Source organism: Lepus europaeus, chromosome 16, assembly GCF_033115175.1.
Source record: "Lepus europaeus isolate LE1 chromosome 16, mLepTim1.pri, whole genome shotgun sequence".
In the NCBI taxonomy this organism is placed as follows: domain Eukaryota; kingdom Metazoa; phylum Chordata; class Mammalia; order Lagomorpha; family Leporidae; genus Lepus; species Lepus europaeus.
In genome coordinates this window covers 48,486,123-48,508,938 of record NC_084842.1, presented here as the reverse complement: position 1 = coordinate 48,508,938, position 22,816 = coordinate 48,486,123, and the positions used below count along the sequence as shown (strand labels likewise).

Sequence of the window (22,816 nt, the reverse complement as noted above, 5' to 3'; positions counted from 1 at the left end):
CAGCCCACCATCCTCCCCATGGGGCAGAGAGGGAGAGTGGTGACCTGGAGACAGGATACAGACGTCACACAGAAGATCTGTGGCAGAGCTGGTCTCGTGCCAGGTCCCCGACCTCCTGGACGGCACCACCTGTAACCCCGACTCAGTCTAAACACGGTAGCTTCTTCTGGAAGGGCATTTTCTGGAGGGCAGTGGGTCAGGGTCGTCTAGAGGGAGACTGCCACACTACACACCTTCAGTCCTGTGGTAAGAATCTCAGAGGGAACGGAACGGGATCCAGTCATTGTGGCGGCAGAACCGTTGTGTTAGCCGGAGGAGGTGATGGTCTTCCGGGGAGGCAGCCGGCGGCATCTGACCCCTCACCTAGCGCAGGTGGAGAACCTCCAGCTCAGAAATCCACCTGGACTGGATTTGGGGTGGGAGAAGATGATTTCCAAGATGGAGACACATGGGTTGAGTTTCCCTTTGTTTCTTTTAATCACTGGAAGTCTTCGATTCTTGGGTGCTGAGCACACCCCGCAACCCCTCTCAGAGCTGTCGGTGGGCCTTCCTCCATCGCGTCTTAGAGGACGGTGGCCTGGGGCCTCCTACTTCTTTGCTTTGGCCTTCTTTCCTTTGTTGGCTCTGTTGGACTTCAAGGACTCATCTTGGCCTGGTTGGCCAGTGACTGGGGGAGGGAAAGGGGCGGGAGCGTTGAGATGCAAGGTCTTCTGCTGAAGCTTCAGGTCCAGGATGTCGAAGGTGGTCTGGATCTCAGCCTGCAGCAGCTCCCTCAGGCTCGCCATCTGGACGCGGAGAGCCTCACGGATGAGCGTCTCTAACATCTAGGAGGGAAGGGCTCTGCTGGTGAACGGGACTCTGGGCACGCCCGCAGACAGAGACCCTCAACCGGGCCCACTTCCCAACTCCGTCCCTGCTCTGGGGCCATGCCCCACCCTGCGCCCCGCTCTGTGCCCTGGCACCTCGATTTATAAGGACCGCATCCACTGGCTGCTCTGACCTTTGGCTTCCGGGAGGTCTGAGAGTGGGCGGAGAATGAGGTGCCCCTTCTTCCTTCATGGCCTTATGGCCCTCTCCTCTATAGCTAAGGCTCTCTCTCTCTCTCTCTCAGGTCCCAGTAATCACTTCTTCCCCTTCCTCTTCAGGCCTAGGGTGGTCATTTGCCCCCCCCACCCCGAGGCCAGTCTTATGTCTCCTATGGGCGCCGCCTTCTGGTCAGTGCCCCCTGCCCCTCCTCCCCCAGCCAGGCCCCTTTCTCAGCTCTCCAAGTTCTAGCTGCGGGCCTCACAGGAAGGGACAGAGGAAATGGCTTCACGCTAAGGGTGTGATCCCCAGCTAGCCAGTCATGGCGGCTGGAGACTCAGGACCAGCTGCCGTACTGAACAGGAGATCCTCTCTGCCGGTGCCCTCAGAATCATGGCACTGTAGCCTGCTGGAGTCACGGACCGTGACACCACGTTTCCCCACAAGTTCCCAGCTCACTGGGTGAAATAGCGGAGTTTGTCCGATGTGCTTGCCTATTATGCATTTCTTATGAGTCGAATAGGACATGTCTCTCCAAAACTCATGCAGATGTGCAAACTGTGATGTCTTTTTTTTTTTTTTAAGATTTATTTATTTTACTTGAAAGTCAGAGTTACACAGAGAGAGAAGGAGAGGCAGAGAGAGAGGTCTTCTATCCACTAGTTCACCCAACTGGCATGTACTTGTACACGTGTGTCTCTGTGTCACCCATGTACATGTGCAGCCACAAACCACTTTAGAGCCAGCCAGACCCTCAGTAAGTCAGCGGCCCTAGGGCCAGGCCGGTCACCACTGGGGCAGAGCTGGCCATGGGAGGGGCTGGCGGCAGGAGCCCCAGCGGTCTTCGTGGTCCACCAGGAGGGCAGCCTCCACCTGCCACACTACTCTAGCTGCTTCCCCAGGACCACCAGCTCCACCTTCTCGCCCAGCTCCCAGAGCTGTGCCCGGGTCCCTCTTCCCCCCAGGCCTCTGTGGACACCAGCCCTGTGGGCGCACAGAACGTAGCAGGAGGCGCTGCGGCAGCTCAGAGCCTGGCATGTTACCCCTGCCTCTGTCGCTGGTGAATGACACGGCCAGCAGAACCTGGACTCTACCACGTGCCGGCTGGGGACCTGGCATGACTGGTTAAGTGCTCTGAGCCTCAGCTGTGTGCTCACTAAAATGGGAGCACGTGTTTTCAACCCTGCAGGGGTGTCACGTGACAGCACGCATGCGAAGCCCGTGACAGACACTCAGCTCCCGTGTTAGCCCCTCTGGGCCGTGTGTGTGTGTGTCTGTGTGTGTGTGTGAGAGAGAGAGAGAGAGAGCTCTCGCGAGCCTGTGGCGGGGGGGGGGGGGGGGGCGTTGTCTACGGGGGGATGGGCGCTCACCTCTCTGCTCAGGCCCTCGCTGGGAGGGGCGGGTGCTCCCTCGAATGCCTCTTGCAGCCGGTGTCCCTGCTCCAGCCTCAGGGCCTCCCTCAGGAGCAGCATGTGGGTGCGCTTCTGTGCCTCGGCCTCTCTCAGCTCGGCCAGCTGCTGCTCGTGCTTCCAGACCTCCCTGTCCACGCCAGCCGCCAGCGGGAGAGGTGGGGGCGGCACGCACACCTGCAGCCGGGTGACCGTCAGGTTCACCTCCCAGTCCCGGCCCAGGACGTACTGGTAGAGCCTGTAGTGGCGGAGGAAGGTGTTGTGGAAGTAGTCACAGAGGGCCAGCAGGTGGGTGGGGTTGAACTGCCTCTGGTAGTCTCTGAGCTTCCTCCCGAGGGTCAGCACCGCGTCAGTGATGGAGCAGCCTGGGACAGAGTGGAGGGGGCAAAGAAGCATTGAGAATCAATCGAGCCTTCACCCGAGCCCGTATCCGAACGGGCAGCCCAGATTACCATTCACTCGCTCGTGAAGGCGGGGGAGAATGTCACATTTCCCTTTTTGCCTTGGCTTCCAGGAAGCTCAGAGTTCATTTTATGCACTCACATTTATCTCATTCTTTCTCTTATGATTATCCCACTTCCTACCTGGTTTTGACCTTTTAGCTCCTGTTTTAAAGACTTACTTCACCCAAGAGGAGAAGGGAATTCTGATAAGAGTGTGGTATGAGAGACGTCCAGGCCATTGTGACATTGGTGACTTGTGTCACAGAATTGGACAGATTGTTCACCTCATGCAAAGGATCAGCTTTCATGGGCAAAGCCGCTGCTGTCAGGCATCCCCTGTTCTCTCTCCTCTCCCCGTCACTCGTTCTCTCTCTCCTCTCCCCGTCGCTCCTCCCACTCACAAGCCCTGTTCCAAGAGGCAGGGCTGTCACCAGCCTGTGACTGGGACTCGGTGGGGACGTGGTCCATGATGACAGCTGACAGTTCTGTGCGAGTCCCAGTGAGCAGAACCATGCAGACACATGGGCCAGTGGTGGCAGCGTGAGCCCTCAGCCCCAACATGAGCAGACGCGGCTCCTCCCACGGCACTGTCCTGGGAGCCCGCGGCGAACCTGGCCGGGCCTCTCCTGCTCCGAGAGAGACTCGTTGTTCACCTCTGCTGAATTTGCAGGCTGGGCCAGGTGACCGCCCAGCCGTGGGCTCCGGGAGTGCGGCCGCTGCATCTACTGATGACAAAGTGATGGATGCGGGCAGCCTGGCTCCTCTCCCCAGCCAGCCCCCTCTCCTGTGCGTGAGTCCTAGGGAGCCTGGAGGAGTCTCTCCACCCTGACCAGGGTGCTCCCCACTCCGCCCTGCGCCTCGCCTGCACTTTATCTCTGTGCTCACTCTTGGCCCTTCCCCAACCTCCAGCCTCCTCGGGGTGCCCAGAGGAAGCGCTGTCTCCCGTAAATATGCATGGGAGGGGCCCGCTCCCACTTTGAGCAAGGTTAGGATGAGCAGGGGAGTGTCCCATGGATCCCATAGGTTGCGGCCCCCCCCCCCCCCCCGCCCCGGGAGGGAAGGGCGGGGACCTCCTGGTGGTGCAGGGGAAAGGCTCAGTGGGCTGGAGCTGTGCTCCCATCTAGGGAGGGGATGGGCTTGCAGGCCTGGTACACCTGTTCCTTCTAGCAGTGACTCTGGGCCTTCGTAAAGATGAAGATAATCACACAGCTAACTACTTCCTGGGCTTGTTGGGCGGGCCGCTGGGGACACCATGCCCGTGTCAGCGTAGCCAGCGACAAGGCAGGAGGAACACGGCAGGAAGCACTCTCTGTCCCCGAGAGCCAAGTTCATCTTGTCCCCCATCCTTCCACCCACTCACCCAACTGGTCACCCGCCCAGCCAGCCAGCACCTCTCCACTCTTCCTTCCGTCCATCCACCCAGTCATTCATCCCTCTGTCCATCGTCCATCCATCCATCCACATATACATACAGATTTCTGTAGTTATCCATACAGTAATCCACCCACCCACCCACCCGTCCTTCAGCCATTCACCCAGCCTCCCATCCATCCATCCACCCATCCATCCAAAGTCAATTTGTTGAACTGTTACTGCCTACTAATTACTGGGCACTGTGCTAGGTTCTGGCAACAGCGTGTTGGGTAAGACACCTTCGCTGCCCTCGGAGCGCACACAGCAGAGACACACAAGCAGGCAATTGCTGTGTGTGGGTAAAGCAGCACAGTAAGGCACGAGGAGCGAGCAGTTGAGGATGGGCTCCTCGCTGCATGCGCTGTGGCCCAGAGACACAGAGGGGCTGGGCTGGGCACAGAGGCGCAGGGGCTCAGGGTGCAGTGAGTGACAGCAAAGGCTGAGAAGCCCCCCGGCCTGCGTGGGCAGGGAAGTGGGGCCCCAAGAGGTGGAGGCTGACGCTGGCATGCATGGAGCACATGGGTGGGCATTTGGGAGGGCCCTGCAGGCCGTGCCCAGATCTTCTGCACGCTGGGGAAGGAGCAGATTGGAGGGGCAGGGCTGGGCGGTCGTCAGCTGTGCAGTGAGTGAGAAAGAAACCCGCGCGACTCCCGGCTTCTTACTGGAGGTTGCCTGGTGCTGGAGAGAACACTGCACAGCGGTGGTGGGGGGCAGGGGGCTGACACTGACCCCTGCCATGACCCCTGCCCTCAGAGAGCTTCCAGTCTGCAAGAAGAGACAGCTGAACAAGTGCTGGCCACCTCGGCACGCCACACCAGGGGCTGTGCACAATAGTGACCCACTAAGTGTCTGGTGAATCGCAATCTGGGTGCAGTGGCTGAGCTCTCGGGGTATTTAGTCAACATGCACTCCTCAGGGGCCTTCCATGTACCGAGAGCTGTTGCAGGTCCCAGGGAGGCGACAGAGGGCTGGGGGGAAAGCCATAGTCAGTCTAACTCTGCACACGGCTACAAGGGGCTGGAGGGCACATGATAGGAAGCAGTGGTGTTCTCAGGGGCATGAGGGCTCCCTGGAGGTGGTGATGAAGGAGCCAAGGTGGGCAGAATCAGAGGAGTTTCCTAGGTAAAGAAGGGTGGAGAACATAGAGGCAGGCAAGAGGGTACAGCTTGTGCAAAGGCCCTGTGGTTGAAGAAAGTATGTTCCATTTGAGAAACTGAAAGACCTGGGGAGGGTGGGTGGTGAGCAAGCCAGAGATGAGTAGGTAAAGCCCCTGGGATGCCCTGCCCCACAGAGGTCTCACTGCCAGTAGTGCCACCCTCTCACTGCGACCCTTGCCCATGCTCCCTATGGTATTTCTCTCCAGAGCACTGGTGTAATCTCCCATGCTAAGGATGTTATGTGCTTTGTTCTCTCTTGGAGCACAAGCGCTGGGGGAGCGCACGGCTATGTCTCTTGCTCACTGCTGAGGGCACGTAGGCGGCCCTCCCTGGAGGGGGCGAGCTGTTGAACAGACACGAGTGACGAGTGACCGGGTAGCAGGTGGGAGGCATCGGGGGTCTTCCCTCCAGAAGCCCTATTGGGTGAGCACACAAGGACCGGAGCCCAGACGATGGCAGATGTGGCCTGTGGACAAGGAGCCGGCTGTGGAGGCAGCTGGCTGGGCCCACCGCGACATCTTGGGCAGGGAAGTGAGTGGTGCCAGGCTCTGGGGAGGCGACTGTGGCAGCAGCAGGAGGAGCAGGCTGTGTGGGAAGGAGGGGCCAAGACCGTGGGTCAGCCAGTGGCAGGGGCCTGGCCTGGCTGTGCACACACGGGACAGGGAAGGTCGCCTACTCCAGGTACCCGGCAGTGTCCGCTCAGAGCTGAGTGCCTGAACATGCAAGACTTTTCTACTACAGAATAGCCAGGGGCCAGCGCTGTGGCGTAGCGGATAAAGCCACCATCTGCAGTGCCGGCATCCCATATGGGCACCAGTTCATATCTTGGCTGCTCCACTTCCGATCCAGCTCTCTGCTAAGGCCTGGGAAAGCAGTAGAAGATGGCCCAAGTCCTTGGGTCCCTGCACCCATGTGGGAGACCCAGAAGAAGCTCCTGGCTCCTGGCTTCAGGCTGGTGCAGCTCTGGCCATTGTGGCCAATCGGGGAGTGAACCAGTGGAATGGAAGACCTCTCTCTCTCTCTCTCTCTCTCTCTCTCTCTCTCTGCCTCTCCTTGTCTCTTGTATAACTCTTTCAAGTAAGTAAATAAATCTTAAAAAAAAAAAAAAAAGAAGGGCCAGCCATTGGCCAGAGCTTCCCAGTGGGCAGGAGAGTGAGGACAGCAAGTGACCGGAGCCTCATGGCCTTGACATGGAGGAGGGGAGCGGGGCTGTCCTGGGTCCAGAGACTGGGCCCTTGCTTCCTTGCCGCTGCTTGTCTGAGTGACTCAGTGTGTGGCCCAGATTCTGTGGGCCTCTCTCTCGCTGTCCTGTAGTCAGTCCACTCGTGCACCCAGACACTCACAGTCTCAATGGGGCTAAGAATCTTTTTAGCAAAGAATCTTAGCCCAATGGTTTGTGGCTGCCCAACCCTGCCCAGTACCACCACCTCTTTTGGGGTGCTCTTGGCTGTTTCACCTGCGGTCAGTGGTGGCCCAGCTGGAGCCCCAGACTGTAGCCTTCAGCCCTGTGTTCCAGAACCACCTGGAGATTTCTAGAAACACAGACCCTTCCTCACACACATACTCATCCAGTCTTCTCGCAAAAGGGAGGGCTGGTTCCTAGGATAGGGCTGGGCTGGCATTTGTAGCCTGGTGACGTGGCTCAGAGTTGGGAGCCAGACTGAGCCACGAGAACCCAGTGACTGGATGTGGTTCTGCCAGGTGATGGAGCCACAGCTGGCCCCCGACCTGGGACTCAGCTGCTGGCTCCCTTCATGCCGCCTGAACTGGGGGGGTGGCCAGAGATGGATCGCAGACCTCGCCATGGTGGCTTCTTGCAGGGCATTCGTGCCCACGGTGGCGCCATCACCTCACAGAGCTGAGGCTGCCGGTAAAGCAGCACGTGAGAACGCCCGGGTGTGGGGCGACACTGTAGGTGCCGGCATGAGGACACGTCCTTGGCCCAGCATGTCTGAGCCGGGAGGGGAGGCTTCCTCCAACTGGGGACGCTGGAGCCCAGGGCAGATGGATGAGGAGGAAGACGCCCCAGCCAGAGAGATCTCAGGGATCCATGCTGGCTGTGGGCCAAGCTCAGTGGGGCTGTGTGCACGGGCCACCGCCGGCCCAGAGCCCCCAGTGGGCAAAGCTGGGGCCTGGGGGGGACCGGACAGGGGAAGAGAGCTTGAGGCCTGCAGTTTGGACAGAGAAAACCTAGAAGGGCCTATGCACTGCGTGGAAGAGTGGGCCTTCCTCATGGAACCCTAGGATGGACAACAGGGTGGGCAGGGGGTCCCCAAAAGTGCATCTGGAATTTTGCTTGCACATCTGTTTCCGAGGCTGAGGGTGCAGAGAGCGGCCTCAGATCCCTCCGAGGGAAGAACAGCAAGCAGAGAGCTGGGGAGCCCACAGAGGTGCTGAGGTGAGAAGCGGAGGCCAGCTAGGGCTTCAGGCGGCTGGGGGCGGTGGGGTGGAGAGGGTGGGCACGCGGGCACTGTTTGTGGGCATCAAAGCCTGAGCCCAGGCCAGTATGGAGGCCCGTGTGACTCGTCGGACCTCCTCTGGGCTCCCAGGAGCTGAACTGGCAGGACCTGGCAGTACCCGACCGAGGGCCGGGTCGCCCGCCTCCCCCCGCCCCCGCCCCAGGAGCTGGTCTCTGGGCAGCCCCTGGCAGCCATGCACAGAGCACAGATTTGGGAGGCGCAGTCACGCTGAGTGCCCCACGTGCAGCTCGTCGTGCCGTGAGCGCGGTTGGTGGCCTGAGCCTGGCAGAGCCTGCTCCAGGTCCGGGAGGATGGCACCCCGGGGCCGAATTCTAGCTTCCAGCCCAAGCCTCTTTTTGCCAGTTCTGAGTTTCGGCAGAGCTCTCCCGAGCTGGCTCCTGAGCCCACACTCCCTGAGCCGCGGGTTGAGAAGCTCCGGCTGACTCAGCCCAGGGATTAAGCGGCAGGGAGAAGCCGCTGGCTGCTGGGCGGACAGACGGATCTGTGCCTGCAAGTTGCCCTTCAATAACAGGGAGTGGCCTTCATTTGCATTGGCGGCTGGGAACTTCCTGAACTTGGTCCCCAAGCCCCTGGAGGCCAGCACCTGCGAGGGGCCCTGGCACAGCAGGGGAGGAGGAGAGGAATGGGGAGGGGAGGAGCGGGGGAGGCTGGCAGATGGATGGGGCCAGGAGGCACAGCGCTGGCCCCGAGCGCCGGGTGCCACCCACCCCCTCACACTCAGGGAAGGGGCAGAGGGGGAGCAAGGGAGAGGGCCCCATCCCGGGGGAGTTGGAAGCCGTGAAGGGAGGACCCAGGTGGCACCGCTGCCCCCTGACAAACCAGTTTGGCTGCCCCCGACTTGGCGCGGAGCAGGAGAAACCGAGTCAAGTGGCGGCCTGGCCTGAGCGCTTTGCCAACCAGGGCTGGCCCGGGGTGGGGAAAGTGGATGGAAGCCAGGCCGGCCTGTGCCCCCCCTCCTACCCCTCCCCCTAGCTGTAGTGGTGTCCCAGTCCCCTGACTGTGAGCGGGGCGGCTGCTCTCCCCCTGCACCAGGCCATGCACACTGGGAACTCCTCCGGCCTCTCCCAGCCCAGCGAGGCTGGGGCAGGCACCATGCCCTCTACCCAGAAGAGAAACTGAGGCTTCAAGAGGCAGAGGTATTTGCTCAGGGACACACACTGGTCAGTGGCAGAGCTGGAATACAACTCTCCATCCATCCATCTGGTCGACCGGCTTTGGGGCTCTCTTTGTAGGCCTTTGGAGGTGGATGCTGCAGGGACTCCCCACTCTCAGTTTTCCAGAGGAGGTTCTGCAGTAGGTACGACTTCAAAACGAATGCTCTGTGTTGGATCCAAGGAAATTGAACGCAGCTGTGATTTGCCAATAGGCCCAGCAGAACACGCTAATGAGCACACACATCACCAAAACATGTTGAGCGATGATGTTGCTCAAATCTACTGGGGACAGAGAGTCGTTCCAGATCAAAGCGCACATTTGGGGACATCCTGAGCTAGTGCAGGCCTCTTGTTCTGCAGATGAGTCAACTGACGTCCAGAGAAAGTGTGGACTTACCTAAGGCTTACAGGAGCAGCCAGGGCTTGCGCTCCAGCCCAGGGGTCAGGGGTCAGGGGTCAGGACCTGGAATAGAGCTGTCCTCCCAGGGGAGGGGAGGGGAGGGCCCGCCTCCACCCAGTTTCTATTTCTTATCATTACCCCTGGGCCCTGCACAGATACCTCTCAGAAAAGGGGAGGGGGGTGGTACAGTCTGCCAGGGTGGGAGGGGATGAGCCTGGGCAGGAGCTCTGGTCTAGTGCTGCCTATGCAGTCAGCGTGGTGACTATGACTACTGGCCGGGGGACAGGCAGGGATTTGGGGAAGAGCCCTGAGAGAGCTCCACCATTGCTGGAGACCTCGTGTGTGGCTCCTGTCTGGGCTCTGGGCTCTTGGCCTCCCCTCCCCTTGATGGCAGAATACCAGTCCCCGGAGAAACACCCCTCTCTGAGTGGCAGCAGGGGGGACAGGGAGCAGCAGCAGCAGCAGCAGCAGCAGCGCCGCCTGGGACTCCGCCCTGGAGGACCACACCGTCACTGCCCTGGAGCTGCAACACAGAACACTTGATAGCAGCAAACTCTGGTCTCAGCCACCGTTCAGTTACGTGGAGGCCACCGCGCAGCCGCAGTCAGGGGCTCCTGGGGATCCACGCCGGCATCAGCACCAGGACCCTTCCTCAGAGCTCAGCTCCTCTCCCAGGGCCAGGGCATGTGCCTGGCAGTCCACGAGCCACGGGCCCCCATCCAGACTCCACTTCCCATAACTTGCAGGGTGACACTCCATGGTATGGACAGACTGTGTTCTGCTGACCCCTTCCTCTGTGGCCGGGCCCCTGGGTGGTGCCACTCACACTGTTTTGAATGCTGCTCTGTGAACATGGTGTACAAGCAGCTGTTACAGTCTCCTCCTTAAAATTATTTTTGGGGACCAGCACTGTGGCATAGTGGGTAAAGCCGCTGCCTGGGTGTCAGTTCGAGTCCACGATATTTCACTTCCGATCCAGCTCTCTATGGCCTGGAAAGCAGTAGAAGATGGCCCAAGTCCTTGGACCCCTGCCACCTGCAGTGGGGACCTGGAAGAAGCTCCTGGCTCCAGGCTTCGGATTGGCTCAGTTCCTGCCCTTGCAGCCAACTGGGGAGTGAACCAGTGGATGGAAGACCTCTCTCTCTCTCTCTCTCTCTCTCTCTCTCTCTCTCTCTCTCTTTCTCTCTCTGCCTTTCCTTCTCTCTGTGTGTAATTCTTTCAAATAAATAAATAAATCTTTAAAAAAATTGTTTTCGGCTATGTAATCAGAAGATTGCTGGGTCATATGATAACTTCATGGATAAATTTTCAAGGAACCACCATACTGTTTTCTTGTCCCCTGAGGTTTTTTTTTTGTTTAATTTTTGTTAAAGATAAAGCAATAGCTACATTGCAGGGAAAATCTACCCAAAATCTAGGATTAGGAAGATTTTGTTGTCCTTTTAAAGATTACCTTCCTTGCTCGCTCGCCTATGGCTCAAAGAGAAAAACACAGGGGCTGTCTATTTCACAGACCACCACGGGCTTTTGCTCAGTGGTCTGTCCACTGGGTCAGCTCAGCAATCCGCCCTCGCTGCCCCTCCCTCACTCCCTCACTTAGCTTCAAGCTAAGGAGCTGTAGCGGAAGGGACAGGCTCTGTTGCCTTCACTCTGTGATGACTGGCGAGTGAGCTGGCTGAGCTCTCTGAGCCCCAGCTGTACCCCGTGGAAGGGTACGCAGTGTGTGTGTGCACCTGCCATTGCTGGGAGTGTTCATTAGATGACGGAGGCGGAGAGCTTTTGCCGACCATGACACGGAGCGGACGTCCGCTGTCGCTGAGGTTGTCATCGTCTTCGCCCTGCCCGGTCGTCCCAGCAGCCTGGAGCTCCACGGGCAGTGAGTTGGGCTCGCTGTGCTCCACTCTCAGTGCGACACGCTGTTAGAGTCGGGGCAGGGCAGGGGCGAGCGGGCAGAAAGCTCAGAGAGAAAGTTCCAGTGGAACAGCAGGAAGAAGTTTCCAGAAGGGAGGCACTCTGTGCAGAGTCTCCTCTTGAGGAGTGAGAGGCGTTCACCAGAGGTCTGACAGCCATGTGACGAGGAACCCTAGGGAGAGGGAGTCCCCAGCGTGGGTGCCAGGTGGAGAGCTCGGATCGGGCGGCTGCTTGGGTGTCTTTTCTTGCAGGAAGCGGTGGGCCCTCCATGGAGCTCAGCATCCCCCATACATGGCTTGCGCCCCGTGGCCAAACTCTGCAGCTGACTGTGGGAGCCCCGACTCCCCCGAGGTAAGAGCCACTAAGAAGTAGACAACACGGCCCTGTGCTAGCCTACGACTCCGCTACTTCCTTCTCACTCCTTGTCCCCTTTGATGCTGGGGGGAGCCGTGAGCCTGTCTCACGTCTCATGGGTGGAGGAAGGACAGAAGTAGGAGGTGAGGCAAGGCATCCTTCCAAAGGCCAGAGGTGTGGCGTTCAGGGGACCTGTTCCCTCTGCCCACACACAGGTGGCAGGGCCTGGCCCAGCCTCTCAGCTGGGACGGGGACACCCACCACCCTGGAGCTTCCTGCTGGGGACCAAGATCCTGCGAGGGCTTCACCCGGTCCCCCCCTGGTGCTCACTCCTCCTGCACAGCCTGAGCCCAGGCACCACGGGGGCCAGTCCAGGCTTCCCACCCCCCACGACGGCAGGCACCTGGTCTACAGTCCCCTGCTCAAGGCGGAAGGGCTGTGTGCTCTGCCATGAGACAGACCTGGACTCAAAGCCCAAGGCCACCCCCCTGGGGGGCGGAGCTGGGACAAGGTCTCTGTGCCTCCATGTCTTTGGCCTTACATGAATGCTGCCAGGCCAGGCCGAACTGTGGAGGAGCTGTGCTCACACAGGCCTCTGTCTGTGGCCAAGCGGCCACTGGCACCAGGGAGGGGAAGGAGTCCCTGGCACACTCCTGGTTTGTGGCCCATTTTAGTGTCACCAGGGCACTGTGTCCTCACTCAGCAGCGTTGCAGGCCCCACCCCATATTCATATGTTAGGGTCCTATCCCAGGACCTCAGAATGCTCTGCTTTTGGAGAGGAGGTCTTTCTGAAGGTGATTAGGTTCAACGAGGCCGAGCCAGTAGGGCTGGTGTCCCATAAGTAGAGGACATGAGGACACAGATCACAGAGGGAGGATGCTGGGAGAAGATGGCCCCAGAAGGCCAAGGAAAGAGACTGCGGGGAGCCAGCCCTGCCCACACCAGTCCCCAGCCAGGGGACATAAATGTTGTCAGAGCCGAGCAGCAGGTGGCTCTCTGTGACAGTGGCCTTGGCTGACTCAGGCCTTGGAGGAAGCTGTATAACGGCTGCCCACTGGGCCCTAGGAGTGCTCTCCTGAGATCCCAATCAGAGGCTTCCGGACACTCCGCCACCAGCCAGCAGCAAAGGAGTTGCACACAAAACCCCTCCAGGCCTAGTCGGAGGGGCCCTGGGCTGCGCTGGTGGGAGGCTCAGCCAGGCCTCTGGAGGCGGCACCTGCTCTCCGCGCCAGAGGTCATTTGCTGTGTGGAATGATGGGGCAGACCCTAGGCCAGGCATGAGCAAGTGTAAGGGGAGGACGGGCCCCACGGGGGAGCTCGGAGAGGAATTGCTGCTCGCTGCCAGCCCCGGCTGTGGGGGGCGAGCCAGTGGCTGCCTCCACCTCCTGCGGTGGCCCGGGTGACAGTCCCTGGATGTACTTCACGGGACAGCAGGCCGTGACACGCTCCACATCTGTACCCTCCACGTCCTTCCAGCCCCCTTGACTGTTCTCCCCTCCCCAGATGGGAGACAGCATCACCAAGAGAGGCCGATGCCCGCCGGGTGCTGCCGATGAAGAGGGACAGAAGCAGCAGCGTGGTCCAGGTGGAGCTTGGTGGTGAGGCGGGTGGGAGACAGGGCAGGGCCCCCACACCTGCAGGCTTGGCTCCTGGCCCCAGCCCGTGGAGGCTGGAGGCGGGCAGGCCACACCCCCTTCCTCCCTGTCTGTCTCTACCAGGGGTTCCTGGACGTCCTCTCATAGCCTGAGCCTGGTAAGGTGCCTAGCGATCTGCCTCTTCCTGAGGTCCCTCCCACCAGGCCGTGCTGGGGAGGTGTCAGCCCCTCTGTGCCGTGGCTGCTGACCTCACCCTCTGTCCCCAGGAGTCAGCTGGGTGTGGCCTGCCCAGGGCTTCCTGGGGACTGGCTTTGGAGTTGCCAAGAAAGAGCTCTTTCTTCTGGCCCGCACTTGAGCCCAGAACGTCCTGGGTGGAATCAGCTTATGCTTTTGAATAAAGGGCCACCTCGCCCTCCTGTCCTGAGGCCTGATCAGGCCGGGAGATAAGCCGAGCTGGCGGCTGTCCTGGCAGAGCCTCTGTCATTGTTGTGCAAACGTGACCCTCCTCGAGTGCTGCCTGCCAGCCTCCTTATCTCGCAGGCAAACAGAACTCAATCATCTTCAGTCCCAGATTAGCAACAACAACAAAGATCCCTGGGGAAGCTCCTTCCAAGAAGGGTGCCCGCCCCGCCCCACCCGGCCGAGCTGCGTCCTTCGTCCACACCTGGGACTGGTGGGACAGTGCCCCGCAGGAGCTGGGAAGGGCCGGGTCACATCTGGGACCTCACCTGCCATCTCAACCAGCTCTTCCCACTGGTGAACCTAACCACGGCAGTGAAGAGTTCCTGTCTTTCTGGCCGGCCGCGATGTGCACCCAGAGATGGTTATGGGAGTGGGGGCAGCTGGATTAGAGGCCAGGCCAGAGGTTGCCTGGGACTATCCTGTCTGGACCATCAGCAAAGATAAAGGAAAGGTGAATGTCACGGCCAGTGATGCCCTGAGGTCAGTGTCCAGCTCCTTCCAGCACAAGCAGAGGCGTAACCCCCTGTACCACAATGCTGGCCCCTCACCCTATGTCATGTAATCCTTCCAACTGCCCTGCGGATGGGGACTGTTATCACCCCCATTTTACAGGTGAGGTTATGTAGTAATGAGTGAGGAGGTGGGATCTGAACCCAGAGCCTCTGACTGCACAGCTGGACTCGCCATTGCTCCGCCCCAAGCCTCTGACACCAGCTGTGCACACAACTGCCGAGGGAGGGCCCCAGCTTCCTCTGTGCTCCTGGGCATCTCCGTCTCCTTGGGCGGTGAGATCCACTCATGTGTTCCTCCCTGTCTCTGTTCAGCGCCTGCAGCTTGCTGTGTGCACTCTTGGTGCTGGGAGGACAGAGAACACATGAACAGGACACCAACCCCTTCTCAGAGTTGAGGTGTCTCTGTGGCCCAGCCTCTCTAGCTGCTGACTTATGGACAATGGGGAGGTGTTTGAAATAAACAGAGAGGGAGGGAGGATTGCGATGGTCTGGGAGGCTGAGGGCTGCAAGTGACATGCAGGGGCCAGGTGTCAGGGGCCTGCAGGGAGCAGCCCAACCCAAGAGGCTGGGCTGCGGGTGTGTGTGTGTGTGTGGGGGGCAAGATGGGCACTGGGTGGCGAAGTCCGGAGACTGCAGGTGCTGTGCGCAGGAGGGAGCTTGCCCAGAGCTGACAGGCACCAGAAGGGACAGAGAGAAGATCAGGCAAGGACCAGAGACTAGGGTTCAACAGGTGACAACCACGAATCTGAAAGACACAATCCTAAATGCCATAATCCCAAATGTTGAAATCTTGAAAGATCAAAAGCCTTAAAGGAGAGTGTTTGGCCAAAGAGTTAAGATGCCAGTTAACACACCCACATCCAGGGCCGGTGTTGTGGTGAAACAGGTTAAGCCTCTGCCTGCAAACAGTTGTAGGCACCGGTTTGAGTCCCGGCTACTCCACTTCCAATTCATCTCCCTGCTAATGGCCTGGGAAAGCAGCAGAAGATGGCCCAAGTGCTTGAGGCCCTGCACCCATTTGGGAGACCTGGAAGAAGCCCTGGGCTCTAAGTTTTTGGCCCTTGCTTTTGCCACCACTTGGGGAGTGAACCAGCAGATAGAAGATCTCTCTCTCTCTCTCTCTCAGTCTCTAATTCTGCCTTTCAGATAAATTAACAACTTATGTATATTTTAAAATTAAATATATTAAGAACATATATATTCTATGTATATGTGTGTGTATATATATATATATATATATGCAATAAAAACACCCAGATCCCATATTAGAGTGCTTCTGTTTGATTCTTGGTTCTGGCTTCTGATTCCAGCTTCCTGCCAGTGACAACCCTGGGAGGCGGCAGGGTGATGGGTCAAGAGGTTGGGTCCCTGCCACCCATGGAAGACCTGGATGGAGTTTCTGGTTCCATCTGGCTCAGCCCCAGACATTGTAGGTATTTGGAGAATGCACCAGTGGACGGGATCTCTCCGTCTGTCTGCCTTGGGAAAGGGAAGGGAACTTCTAAATTCTAAAATTCTTTTGATATGTATATTTTAAAGACTTATTTATTCATTACTCACTGGTGCCCAGATGGGATGCCTGTGCTGCAGGAGCTGGCTTTGCCCACTATGCCATGGTGCTGGCCCCACTCTAACATTCTTAAAAATATGAAAATTCCCCAAATCTCAATCCTGAAAGCTCAAATCCCCAGAAATGCAATTCCCACTGGAGAAAAAGGCGAAATAGGAGTGGCAGAAGGCCAAATTCTGGAGAAGGGATTAAAGTTAATCCTTGAGGTTGGAGTTAGGGTCAGGATTCTCTGTGCAGTTGAAAATCTGTATATAACTTTTGACTCCCTCAAAACTGCTAAGAACCAGCTGTTACCAGAAGCCTTACTGATGATCACATATGTTGTCGTTGTATACATCATACACAGTGAAAAATGGGCAGAGCTGCGAGAGATCCCTTTTCTCTGAGAGATGAACTGCTCCCTGGGAGAGGACAGCAGCACTGTATTTTCAGATCCCTTGAGCTCACTACAAAACCACAACAGGATGTGGCTGTAGAATTAATACCGTAGCACAGTGGTGCCCTCATTGTACACAGTGATGATATGTGATCATCCTCTTTTACTTAATTAACTAATCTTACAGGCAGAGTGAAAGGGACAGGCCGGAGAGAGAGAATCTTCCATCTACTGGTTCATTCCCCAGATGGCTGCAATGGCCAGGGCTGGGTCAGGCCAAAGCCAGTAGGCAGGAATTCTATTAGGGTCTCCCACATGCGTGGCAGGGGCTGAAGTATTTGGGCCATCATCTGCTGCTTTCCCAGGCAAATCAGCAGGGAGTTGGTTTGGAAGCGGAGCAGCAGGGACTTGAACTGGTGCTCGCGTGGGATGCTGGAGTTATAGGTAGAGGCTTAGCCCACTGTGCCACAACGCTGGCCCATAGCAATGACTGATTATGGCATCTTTGCATTTGCTTGTATCTCTCTGGACCTGGGATGGCTGCATGGATAATCTGTGTTAATGTGCCGAAGTCTGAGTAAATATCATCTGTTATGACAGCTCTGGGTGTGTTTTCTGGTAGCAAATCATGACTATTGTCTCTATACATTTTATACATTTATGACATGGCTAAATTTTTCTTAATTTTTTTTTTTATATTTCTGGGCTACATGGTTTGGGAGTTTTTTTCCTAACTCTTGAAAATTTCTGCCCTGTCCCCCAAATCCACACAAAAGTGCTGGCACGCGGCCCAAACCCGTGCTGTTCAGGGGCCAACTGCGGTGTATTTTCAGTAGTAAGCAGCAGTTGCTGTTACTCGAACGTGTGGCACCTCTACCCTGGCCTTCCCAGGACGCCCTTGTGAGAGAATGAAAGGAAACCATCAAGCATGGCATCCTCTGACCCAGTGACACCTCGCCGACACACAGAGTCCGCCAGCACTGCGCGTGCCTGAGTGAGGAACGCTCTTGGTCAGTGCTGACCTGTGGAAGGAAGCAGACTTCTGTTTACCCCTACATCTGACCTGGGAAGACTAGCTCGTGCCTCACTTGGCTAACAGATAGCACTTTTTTTTTTTTTTAAGGTTTGCTTATGTATTTGAAAGACAGATTTAGAGAGAGAGAGAGAGAGAGAGGGAGAGAGAGAGAGAGAGAGAGGGAGAGAGAGAGAGAGAGAGAGAGAGGTCTTTTATCTTCTGAAACCAGACTCGAACCGATTCCTACATGGAATGCTGCTGTTGCAGGTAGAGCCTCAACCTGCTGTGCCACAGTGCCGGCCCCATGGATGGCACTTTTAAAACTCTTCCCACTTCTATTTTTAATCAGATGTATACAGTCCATTCGAAGGTTCTAGAACTTATTTCCTCACTTATGAATTAGTGACTGAAGAAGGTGAAGCATGTTATAAATGCTTATTTGAAGATCTGGTGTTTTTAGGCAAACGTGGATTTCAATGGAATCCCCAAACCACAATGCCAGAGCGAACGTTAGGTGAGATCAGAGCATCCAAGTGTGAGTCCTAGAAGTGATTTTCAACCCAGGGAAGTTTGTTTTTCCTTTCAGCTCAATGCTTTGGCTGGAAGATTCAAATGAGTGGAGGGAGTGAGGGGAGGAAGGAGGGAGGGAGGTGCGGACCCTGGCTCTGCCCAGGGCTCCGGGGCACAGGGACCACAGTGGCTCCTGTGGGCCAGCAGCCTTGCAGGCTCCCGCCCTGGATGCCCTGTACCTGCGGTTTCCTTGAGCAGCTCCTCCGTGAACGTGAGCACCTGGACCACCTGCACCCATGGGGAAGCCTTTGCCCACCGCAAAGAGGAGGCTCTCGTGGAGGGTGTCCAGCACGATGCTTCTGCGGGCGTCTCTCCATTCATCTATCTCCTCCCAGTCCAGAAGTCTCCGCAGGTGCTCCCGACCTTCCGGCTTCTGCGGGGCGTGACACGGGGTGGGGAGCCAAGAGGCCATCCTTAGCGGGAGCTTCGCTCTCCGGGGCCCTGCCAGCCACTCAGAGCCCGGAGGAGCAGCCGGGGACACAGGTTCTCCTCGGTTTCCGGGCAGCTTTCCCTCTGCTCTCTGCAGCGTCGTGCGCTTGCCATTACCAATGCTTCCTGCAGTACAGGTTTGCACGGGCCTCGGGTTCAGGATTGCGAATCCTCCTGTCTCTCCCCTGGAACAAAATCTGACTTCCCTCCGAGCCTGCTCTTAACTAGCTGCTCCAGAGATGTCGATCTAATCAGGAGATTCTTACTAACGTGTAAATGGCTGGCAGGGAGAAGCCTCGCTAAGGCAATGCTTTAGCCAACGGAGGGCGTCTTCTTTGGTGGAGATTCAGGTACTCTGGCAGCCAAAGGGGCACCTTTCCCTATCCAGAGGGTAGAGGCCTGCAGAGAGGTTCCTACAGATCACCAGCAGGTGTAGGAGGCACAATGCCACCTAAAGTGGGGTGGGTAAGAAGTGTGGGCTGGGCTGATGTGTGGCACCGTGGGTTAAGCTGCTGCCTGCTAGGCTGACACCCAATAAGGGCAGTGGTTCGAGTCCTGGCTGCTCCACTTCTGATCCAGCTGCCTGCTAATGGCCTGGCCAGAGGAAGATGGCCCAAGTCTTGCGTTCGATGTGGGGCTACCCATATGGGAGACCTGGATAAAGTTCCAGGCTTCTGGCTTTGGACTGGCCCAGGCCTCGTGGCCATTTGAGGAGTGAACCAGAAGGATGGAAGATCTCTTTCTGTAACTCTACCTTTCAAAACTTTTTTTTTTTTAACAATAATATTTATTTGAAAGGCAGAGTTACAGAGAGAGAGATCTTCCATCCTCTGGTTCACTCCCCAAATGACCACAATGGCTTGAGCTGGGCCAGACCAAAGCCAGGAGCCTTTTCCAGGTCTCCCACACAGGTACAGGAGCCCCAAAGACTTGGGCCATCTTCTGCTGCTTTCCCAGGCCATTATCAGGGAGCTAGATAAGAAGCAGAGCAGCCAGGACTCGAACCAGTGCCCTTATGAGATGCTGGCACTACAGGTGGCAATTTAACCTGCTACTTCATCACACTGGCCATCAAATTTTTTTTAAAAATTAAATTAGGCCGGCGCCACGGCTCAATAGGCTAATCCTCCACCTTTGGCACCGGCACACCAGGTTCTAGTCCCAGTCGGGGTGCCGGATTCTGTCCTGGTTGCTCCTCTTCCATTCCAGCTCTCTGCTATGGCCTGGGAGTGCAGTGGAGGATGGCCCAAGTGTTTGGGCCCTGCACCCGCATGGGAGACCAGGAGAAACACCTGGCTCCTGGTTACGAATCAGCGCAGTGTGCCTGCCTCAGCGGCCATTGAGGGGTGAACCAACGGAAAAAGGAAGACCTTTCTCTGTGTGTCTCTCTTTCACTCTGCCTGTCAAAAATTTAAAAAAAAATTAAATTAATATAATAAACTTTTTAAAAAAGAAAAAAAGTGTGGGGGTGATATGGAGAAAACAAAATCAGCCCCTGGCTGCTGTGTGAGCAGCTTGGAGCTGTGCGAGATTTGCAGCCAGACAGAGCAAGGCCGTCTCTGGTGTGAGGAGCCCGTGGCTGCGGGGATCCCTGGGGAGCACGAGGCGGGCTTGGAGATAGAGAGAGGCACAGAGCCCCGTCCTCGGGCCCCAGGGACCCCTCTTCCTCTGCCTGATGCTCCAGCAAGGCGGCAGAAGCCCTCACATCGCCTGTGCTCCGAGGGCCTGAGGCTCCTGGGAGAGGCAGCACAGTCTCTTCGTCCCTTCTGCACAGGCTGCGCCACCCTCAGGCTGTCACCGTGGCCCGAACGACCAGCCCACAAGCTGCAGGGGCTGGCACACCCTTGGCCTGGCACCGGGGCCCTTGCACCTCTGCTGTGTGCCGAGTCCTGGCTGCAGGCCCACGGTGGGCACCTGGGGGCCCCTCCCCCTGCCCGAGTGCTCGTCCTGTAGAAGCCCCGCTTCCCAGGGCCTCACCTGGCGCTGGAAGACCTCCTTCACTCCCTGGGCTGTTAGGAGCGCCATGGCCTGCATCCAGCCTCTGGCAGACTCAGCTGTACTGACTCAGGGTGTCCGGGACCCCGGGTAGGCCTGCCGGCTTTGTGAGGTCACGAGGCTGCCTCCTGGGCTTTTCCTGGGCCTCCTGCCTCCTGCTGCCTCCACGGAGCCCTGCTCTGGGGTTTCTTCTCCCACTGAGCCTCCATCTTGCCCTGCTACCACCAAGCTCTCCTGCAGCACACACGCACACTTTGCCGCCTGCAGCAGCTCCGTGTAGCTCCGGTCATGGCTTCCCTTCCCTCCAGGCTGGGGGATTGCCCTCTGGGAGCGGCTTGCCCATGCTGGCTGCCGGCAGTCCTCACTGGTGCCGTGGCCCCTTGGCCCCTCGACCTCCACCCCAGCCAGTAGCATCCTTCTACCCTGGTTGAGTTTCTAGCACCGTGACTTTGGCCAAGGGTGCACACACCAGCTTCGGAGGGGTGTCCCCAAGTGCAGCACCCAAGCCTGCGAGTCCCAGTTCCCTTCCCTGGCTAGCTTTGCCCTCGTCTCCTGAAAGTCCCTGTGCCCACGGTCACCTGCCTCAGCGCTCGTACCAAGGGCTGCTGTGGGGAGAGCCTGGGGACCCGGGCCTCTTGGCTCTCCAGATTGGAGCTCCTCCCTCGGAGACTGGGGAGGGAGAGGTTCCAGCATCCATCACCTGTGCCACCCACAACCCCCCTCCTGCTCCACCTGGTGATTGGGCCTGGGCTCATCCACTGCCCTTCACATGTCCACATGGCGGGGGCCTCTGTTGGAGCCACGGTGTTTCCACATTGCAGATCATAAGACAAGTGGGGAGTGGGGTGGGGGGGTGTGGGGCGACTCAGGCTCCTGCCTGTGCTTCCTTTAGCGGTTCAGGTCATGGGGCATTGGACCCCCAGAGCCTGTCCGCCCCTGGCTTCCCTGGCTTCCCCGCCTCTTCCGTCTGTTCCCGGAGGCTGGCCCGCTCCAGAGCGCTCGCCTTACCCTCTTCCCTTCCAGGACACATGCTCTTTTTTAAATTCTCAGTTTCCTGTAGAGGTTTTGATGGCAAAATACACGAGACACACATGACTGTTGTCACTGTTTTAAGCACTAAGGCCATGGCCACTGCCGTGTCGCCATCACCGCCTGCATCTGCACAACCTCTGGAGGACACTGCACCTGCTCAGCACTCAGGCCCATCCCCCTCCCAGGCCCCTGGCTGTGGGCCCCCTCCCCCCCCATCTACTTCCTGTCTCTGTCCTGCTTGGGGACTGCATGTGAGTGGAACCAGACAGTGCTGGTCCTCCTGCGTCTGGCTTCTTTCACTCAGCGCAATGCCTCCGAGGCTCATGGACCACACGCCTGCATCGTGGGTGATTTGCATCCAGCCCCGTGACTTCAACGTCCATCTGTGGCCAAGAGCTCCCGAGTTTGTGTCTGACTTGGGGTGCCTCGAAGAATGAGAGAGCAAGGAGCGGTGCTCCCTGTTAAGTGTCTGGGGGTCCTCAGGAGCCTGGGAGGATTTGGGGGGTGTGGCTGGTGGCAGCCCTCAGACAGTGGTCCCAGGGGTAAGTCCCACATTCCCCGAATGAAGCTCTGGGCTAGGTCCCTCAGGCCGGCCCCTGCACCTGTCCCCTCAGAGGAGGCCCCTAACCCAAGTTCTTTCCCCAGTCTGCTGCCCCGTGTTCTCCCAGGGATACAGCTGGGATGCCCTGAACCTACAGCCCCGTCTCGTTCCTCTGAACTTGCTCCTGGGGTTCAGCACTAGTCGCGGACACTTTTTGGTGAAAGTGTCAGAAACTCGGCCTGCCACTGGCCACGAGAACGTGTTGCTTCAGGTGAGGGGGGATGCAGCGCTCACGTGGTGCCGTCCAGAGCCCCTGCATCTCTGGGCTCTCCTGGCAGGCTGTGTCCGTTCTCAGAGTCTGCCCCGGGCTGCCCCTCTCTGGCCCCCTTTCCTAAAAGGCACTATTACCCCTCGCCTGGCAGACTCTCCCTGACTCGGTACAGCTCAGCCTGCCTGCTAGGGCCTGCAGAGTCTCGCCGAGCCCCCTTTTCCCTGGCTGGTTCCAGCCACCCCTGCCCATCGCTCTCTCTCACTCCCTCTCCCAGCCACCTCCAGTTTCTACCAACTTGACCTAAACCTGTGTTGAGTCTGTTCCTTCCGCCCCCCTCGCTGCCACCATGATGTCTGGCCTGCCTCTACCCTGGCCACCCCTTCTCCTCTCTGTTGCCAGAGCAAACTTCAAGGAAAATGGGACCAAGGGCTGGCAGTTGGCAAGGGAGACTGGCTGGGCAATGCTCGGGTTCTGCATCCTGTGTGGGGGGCTGGGTACACGGCTGTGCACACTCCTCACTTAAGGTCTCTGAATTTTATTTTCTGTAAATTATATCTCCCTCCACCAACACACAAACACAAAACTGGACTCGGTCAGCTTCTGGCTTTTAAACCAGCCATGGTTGCCCACAGAGTAAGCCCCAAAGCCTGCGTGTGGCTGGATCCTTTTTTCTGTTCCAGCTCATCCTGGCCACTCCACCCAT

General features: G+C 57.9%; 1 protein-coding gene across 1 annotated transcript; it reads right to left on the bottom strand.

Moving 5' to 3' along the window:
• Nucleotides 1-587: 587 nt before the first annotated feature.
• C16H8orf74 (chromosome 16 C8orf74 homolog) lies at nucleotides 588-20,299 on the bottom strand. Its single transcript, XM_062213831.1, is given in 5 exon segments — nucleotides 588-824; nucleotides 2,394-2,797; nucleotides 18,025-18,085; nucleotides 18,087-18,218; nucleotides 20,252-20,299. Coding segments are annotated over 5 exon segments (882 nt in total).
• Between the last annotated feature and the right edge of the window lie 2,517 nt (nucleotides 20,300-22,816).